Source organism: Limulus polyphemus, unplaced genomic scaffold, assembly GCF_000517525.1.
Source record: "Limulus polyphemus unplaced genomic scaffold, Limulus_polyphemus-2.1.2 Scaffold8424, whole genome shotgun sequence".
NCBI lineage: Eukaryota > Metazoa > Arthropoda > Merostomata > Xiphosura > Limulidae > Limulus > Limulus polyphemus.
In genome coordinates, this window is record NW_013674034.1 from 24,427 (window position 1) to 31,021 (window position 6,595).

Genomic DNA, 6,595 nt, shown 5'->3' on the forward strand with positions numbered 1-6,595 from the left:
GAGCGTTATAATGAGACGGTGAATCCCACCATTTGTTGATAAAAGAGTAGCCCAAGAGGTGGCGGTGGGTGGTGATGACTAGCTTCCTTCCCTCTAGTCTTACACTGCTAAATTAGGGACGGCTAGCGCAGATAGCCCTCGTATTGCTTTGCGCGAAATCCATAACAAACCTAACCCTGTAAAAAAAATCAATAGATTATGAGAAAATTAAGCAAACAGCATTCAGACTATTTCGGAACGAGTAGTTTGCTATATAGTGTAATTTGTGCGTAATTTCGAACGTATACCACCATGGTGAAGTTTCAACGAAATTTCTAAGAATACAGAGAGGGTCGAAAATTCCTCAGGGAATTTCGTAACCACCAAATATAGTTTACACTTTATTATCTTAACCACCAAATATAGTTTACACTTTATTATCTTAACCACAGATCTCCATTTATGTTTCTCACCCCCTTTTTTTTTTCTGATACAGAACTGATAACATTTAAAACAAACAAGGAAAAGTTACCCGAAAGCTGTTCCCACAAAATTGTTTATCATAACAGGTTTACTCCTTCTAAGAAGATGTAATTCTGGGAAGAAGAAAAAAAGACTAGCCATTGCTGACCTGCAACGTTTTCTTCAGCGAATATTGCTTGAACTTTTAAACACAAGAACCGGGATTTATTTACATGTTAATATGACTGCAATAAAGACTTATTAATCAAGTCGTTAATGTCAATACTACATTTAAGATGTAGTGGAAACCATAGTATTGCGAAGTTAGTTTACTTTTTTCTGTATCTTAAAGGATGAGAAATAAAAATATGGAATATTTGACAAAAACTATGCCTATAAATTTTAACCAATTACTTACGCTTTAATAAACTTGAAAAACTCGAAGAAACTAAACAGGTTACTTATACTCAAACTGTAGAACAATTTCCAAAGCTATGCGAGCAAATTATCTTTTTTGTTATTTACAAACACGGAAAGTAAAACATTAAAATGTAGATTGAAATATACCACTTAGTCTATTAATAGCCTACTCTTAAGTCAGTATTTTGCAACCTTTTTGTTTCTTTACTTTAAATAATAATAAAAAGAAGCGGGAAATATATTATAACAAGCTTAACGAGTTCTGCGGGATAAAAATATCGCGGAAGAGAACATTGTCTAACCCTGTGTAACAAGCTAGCTCTTCGTCTTCTATTTATGACGTCATTGTTCAGAGCTCAATTCAAAGGGTGAATCCAGATGACACGGATAAGCCTGGGGGTTTGTGGCGCCATCTAACGTATGTCCTCGACCATAAAAAGTTTTGTTTTCCTTCAGTCTACCTCCGTAGTATTGCTCTGTCTTTGATTGAACAGGGTTTATAAAAGGAGCTCTGGAATACGAATTGTAATAATATTGATGTATTTATAGTATAATTAATATGATATTATAAGTTATTAACCTTTTCCCATTCAATACATTTGTATTTGGGATTCTGGCCTGAATTATTATGAATGCAAAGGACTATATGCAAATATAAAAAGAAATCAAGTTTGTATCCTTTCCTTACAGTTTCGTATCCTTGGTCGGCACAATTGTTACCTCTTAAACTTAGTATAAATATCCACTTTACGAAAGTTGTAGGACATTCAGTGAATACTTGAAATAAGTTTCAACAGGAAAACACCCAAAAGATTTGTGATCTCCGAGACTGAACTACACTCTTTGAGTCAACTCAAGTTACTCAAAACATTTCGTCATGAATTGTTTCCAAGTGACTATTATAACTGTCTTTTTTACTACCTGTTGCTTATGTGCAGCTTCCACGAATGACGTTGATCATTCCAAAAAATTGTCTACAGTTTCAGCTGTCCAGCCTAGGGCTTTCTTTTTTAATTCCATGTTAAAGATGTTTGAAGAAGCAGAATGGGATGTTATTTTTGTAAAAATGTTAAAAATTGCAATAAACTATTTTATGGATAAAGCGTTGACGAGGGTGTTCGGAACGTCTGGACGACAAGGATCCTTTTCTGTATCAAGTTGGCTGTTTCCTACTCCACTATTAACCAAGGTCGTCCGACAACGTCGAACGGCCACAACAAAGGGATTAAAAGACTTACCGACCGTTCAGAGGTCGCCAACTGACTCACATTTATTATGGCCTGACAAGGAAAACGAGTTCTCTCAACTTGAAGTTATATGTAGCTTTGGTCAATTACTGGCTCGCGTTCCTGTTTTAGAACAGCTTGCGAAAATTTTCATGTAAGTACTTTTATTTAGCGATTTCAGTGCATGAGTTCACATTCTTTGAGCATTTCATTTAAAGTTTACTAGTTTTAACTTAAGTAAAACAAAAAGTAGTTCTGAACGACATATTTGTAATTAATTGAGATTTATGATACTTCGATTGCATAGACGACTGTCGGGATCTTTGTGAAATTAATAGTTCGTATTATCTTAAGAAATAAATATCATCCACATACTAGAATCCGTATATTAGGTAACTTTAAAATGACCAGCTGGCGTGGCCTAGTGGTAAGCGTGGAGGTCGAAAGGTCCAAGGTTCGAACAAGCTTTGCAATTTCAGCTTTTATTCTGTTAAAAGAGCTCCTGACATAACCCTTATGCTGACTAGAAATGCTGGATGGTTGTCTCCGCTCTGATCAGTAGATCAAAATTAGTGATCTAGAGGTCTCTGATCTGACCGTTTAGACCGAGTACTCAAAAAACTCCAGTTCCTTCTAGCGTAAAAATGAATATGAACTTTCATCATATGTTTTTTTTTTGTACAAAAATGAAACTAATTTTGTCTTCTATATAAAGAACGTTTTTAACATCATAACTTCCAGAAACTCTATCAATTTCTCTCACACACAGTAAAAGAAAATACTTTTTTTCGTTAGCCTTGACAGGTGCTGTTAGCATTTATTGGTATATATATATCATAAATTTAAACATGGCAGACACCAAAATATTTTCGAACAGGGCAAATCTTTTTTTCCTGATCCAGAAATAAGATTGAATTAACAAAAACGTATAATGATGATTTGACTATTTTACTTAATATCTTAATTTATACTTGTTACGTTTTGAATGCACTTCATATTTTATCACCAAAAAACATGACATAAACGTATTCCTTTAGTAGAAGATAAAACCCAGATATTACCAAATCCTAAAAGCTTGAAGTGAAATGTACCGTTCTGGGCAACACGTTTCTACTTTCTTTCTTTGTTGAGTTTCGCGCTAAGCTACTCAAAGGATGTCTGCACTAGCCAGCCGTCTCGCTCTTTGATATATTTAGTAGTAATTTATTCGAAATGACCTACTGCACTAATCTAAATACAACAAAGACAAATTCTACAGGTTATATTTCACGTAGAAAATTACTGAAGATATATAGTTATACAGCTTCATTTATATTGTTTTAGTGTACGATAAAATTGTTTTAGTCTGATTTTTTTACTTATTTATTTACAGAGAAACAAAAGGAAGTAGAAATGAACGGAATGCCTTTGTTCGGGGAGCACAGAAAAAAGATTGCAAATTGCACTATCCCAAGTGTCAGACGTTTAAAAATTATAATATTTACAATATACAAGATGATTGTTTCTGATCAATGATATGTGTTATTAAAATTATTTTCTTAATTAATCTGTAATGTTTAATTTATAGTACAAAAGCAGACATAAGTTTCTATGGTTATTCCAAGCAAAAATCACTAAGACGTTAAAAACAAAAAAATATTTCCTGATGGCAATTTGATGCATAAGAACGTTTCGAAAATAGATCCTATTATACACTATCGTGGTGCACAGACTACTCAAAGCAACAAGTGTAGTGCAGTACAGTGTGAGTTATATTTCAAAATTTACATATTAACTTCTTGGCAACTTACGCAACAAAAGTCAAATTAAAGATATTTATTTTTTATGCGTACTTTATGTACTGTTAAATAGCAAACAGTCGCCATTTAGATACGTTATTATGCAGTGTTGGCAAAGGTAGCTCATAATATACATAAGGGAATGGCTTGCTTCGTAAATGTATGTGATTTTTGACTAATTCATTTTTATTATTATTTTGATGTGGTGAGCGCATAGGTTCATCCACTTACAAAGTTGTAAGTAACTGTGGTATTCACAGTTAATCTGAGTCCCCGACAAGTGTTTGATAGATTAATAGAGAGATAACAGTATGCCCACTCAGGAATTTATTAGAGTTTCTGAGAGAGATAATTTATCTGAGTTTTCCTTTTTAGATGTGGAATAAAAGAACTTGTTAAAAATGTAAAAACTATTTATTGCACAAGTAAAATAGAAAGCAGAAAACACGGTACGCGTAGCTTCATGGGTGAGCAGAGAATCTTTCCTTCACCAGTTGAGGTTTAGCTCTTAACCTTCCTCTCTCACAAAATCGACTGTCACTGAACTGAACACAGTGATCTCCCAGATCTTTCCTGTAGATCATGTTGTAGAGAACTGAACTAAAAAAGCTCGTTAGAATCTAGAATGTAAAATCGCTTTCTTTGTCTATTGGACTGCGTCACGTCGTGACCTTCATTCCTTGACAGCATTAGTCGGTTGTCCTTTTAACGTCATAGTCAGTCAGGAAAATATATTTCCGGATCTTCCTACAATACAGAAACATCATTGTGGGCAAAGAAGAGGTCAGTTAATAAAGAGATAAAGCCTTATTTTCCAATGTTAAACAAACCTCCTTCTAATGCCCTAAAGTGTTTTAGTCCTATGCACCCTTATAAGCCCAACATTCTTACTTTCACACTCGCTCAAAACAACTTTTACTCTATTTCTTGTCTTGCTTCCTTAACCTTTCCTTGTAATGTGCTATGTTGTTCTTGTAATAGAGTAATCTTCCTCTGACTTATCGTCAAGTATGATAATTATAAACAATAGAAAACTGATTGTTCGTATGTTTCGAAATATTTAGCAAAATCCCATCATAGTCGGCATTCTTGTAAGGAATGCAGCTATTTGAAATATTAATAATAGTTGGTTATAATATATACTGTCTTTAAACAAAGTTTGGGTATTATTTCAGTCTTAATATTGCAATTTGAAAGAATTAATTAAATAAAATTGACAGTTTTGTTGAAACTATAGGTGGGTGGAAAAGGAAACAAGCAAAAACTAGAAAATACCTGGAAGAAAAAAAAAAGCACAATTTTCATGTCAAATTTTGTTTGTAATTGAAAGAAGGGTTTATTTTACAATGATTTCTTTTTGAAATAAGTCAAATGTCATAACAATATTAAGGTTATGATAAGATTTTCTCTTCTAGTTACACTTTCAGGTATTTTAATCTCTTTGGTGCATTTCGTTTGTTTGGAATTAAGCACAAAGCTACACAATGGGCTATCTGTGCTCTGCCCACCACGGGTATCGAAACCCGGTTTCTAGCGTTGTAAGTCAGCAGACATACCACTGTGCCGCTACGAACCTAAAAGAATATATTTACATTACTAATGTTAATTCTCAATGGCAAATATATTTGGTTCATTCTCTTTCTTGTTTTAACCAATAGAAATACTTTACCTGTGCATTTTTCAAAGTCTTTAATTATAATTATTTATTTACTAAAGATTGTTTATCTAGATAGGAAATAAATTAACGCTTATTAAAATAGTTCATTTGTTTAGGCGCTTATGTTATCTGCGCTCTAACTACTACGGATTTTAGGGTTGTAACCCTATAAACTTACTGCTGACCTACTAGATAAATTAACTCGAATTCTTCGTGCACGGTTTGACCTGGCATATGAGTGAAAACGCAAATTTTATTTCATTTAAATTTAGAATAAGCATATCTTAAAGCAAAGACAGATTTCATATCATTAAAAAAAACTGTTACATAATTATATTTAATCAGTACTGCTAATCTTAGTAAAACGTAGCCACATATCGTCAATGGATCGAATGTCAGTTTTCAAGAAATCTAATGCGATATACAAAAAAATTCTGCAAATCTGTTGCCAAATGGTTTATGTTAAAACGTTTCAGACTAAACTATACTCTTAACCAAAGTAGTATGAATTTTCAGTAGAAGAGGAACACTAAGTATCGATAGACCGTTTCACCAGAACAAGAACAAAACGAGTCGAGACATCTTTGGTTATTTTTAATTTGAGAATGTGATAGTATCATTTGTGACTTGCGGTTGTCGGAAGGCTTTTTAAATATCCTTTTCACATCTTTCGCTATAAATACGTAGAGAGACGCAATTATTTTATGATGTTTTTCCACACATCTAATAGCCGAAATACGCTCCAACATTCTGATAATTTTTATTTTTACACTTCTCAGTTTTAATATATTATTCTCTAATGTATTTCAAAAATTGCAAGTAGAAAAAAAAATCTATTCTTCCGTTAAACTTTTCAAAATGCCATCCTTTAATTTGCACGTCACATAAGTTAGGCTTACATTTTTGTGAAAATAGCTATTATGATAAAACAGAACAGAATAACTGCATGACATACATGATTTATACTAATTTTGGAAGAGCCTATTATCGCATCTGGCTTTCAACATACTGTTGCGTCAGCGAGTCACATGACTACTGTGACGCAACGTTTCTAGAACTATCATGTACTTTAG

At 33.1% G+C, this 6,595-nt stretch overlaps 1 protein-coding gene across 1 annotated transcript; it reads left to right on the forward strand.

Annotated features, from left to right (window-relative positions):
* Positions 1-1,371: 1,371 nt before the first annotated feature.
* LOC111083171 lies at positions 1,372-3,595 on the forward strand. The gene is made up of 2 exons (XM_022379476.1): positions 1,372-2,241; positions 3,460-3,595. Exons 1-2 carry the CDS (start codon positions 1,739-1,741, stop codon positions 3,593-3,595), a joined length of 639 nt encoding a protein of 212 aa, XP_022235184.1. The 5' UTR covers positions 1,372-1,738.
* The last annotated feature ends 3,000 nt before the right edge of the window (positions 3,596-6,595 follow it).

Bases quoted from the DNA above. Each gene is read 5' to 3' on its own strand.
- LOC111083171 (XM_022379476.1), top strand. From the start codon at position 1,739: ATGAATTGTTTCCAAGTGACTATTATAACTGTCTTTTTTACTACCTGT. The intron at 2,242-3,459 runs GTAAGTACTTTT...ATTTATTTACAG, and splicing joins CAGCTTGCGAAAATTTTCAT to AGAAACAAAAGGAAGTAGAA.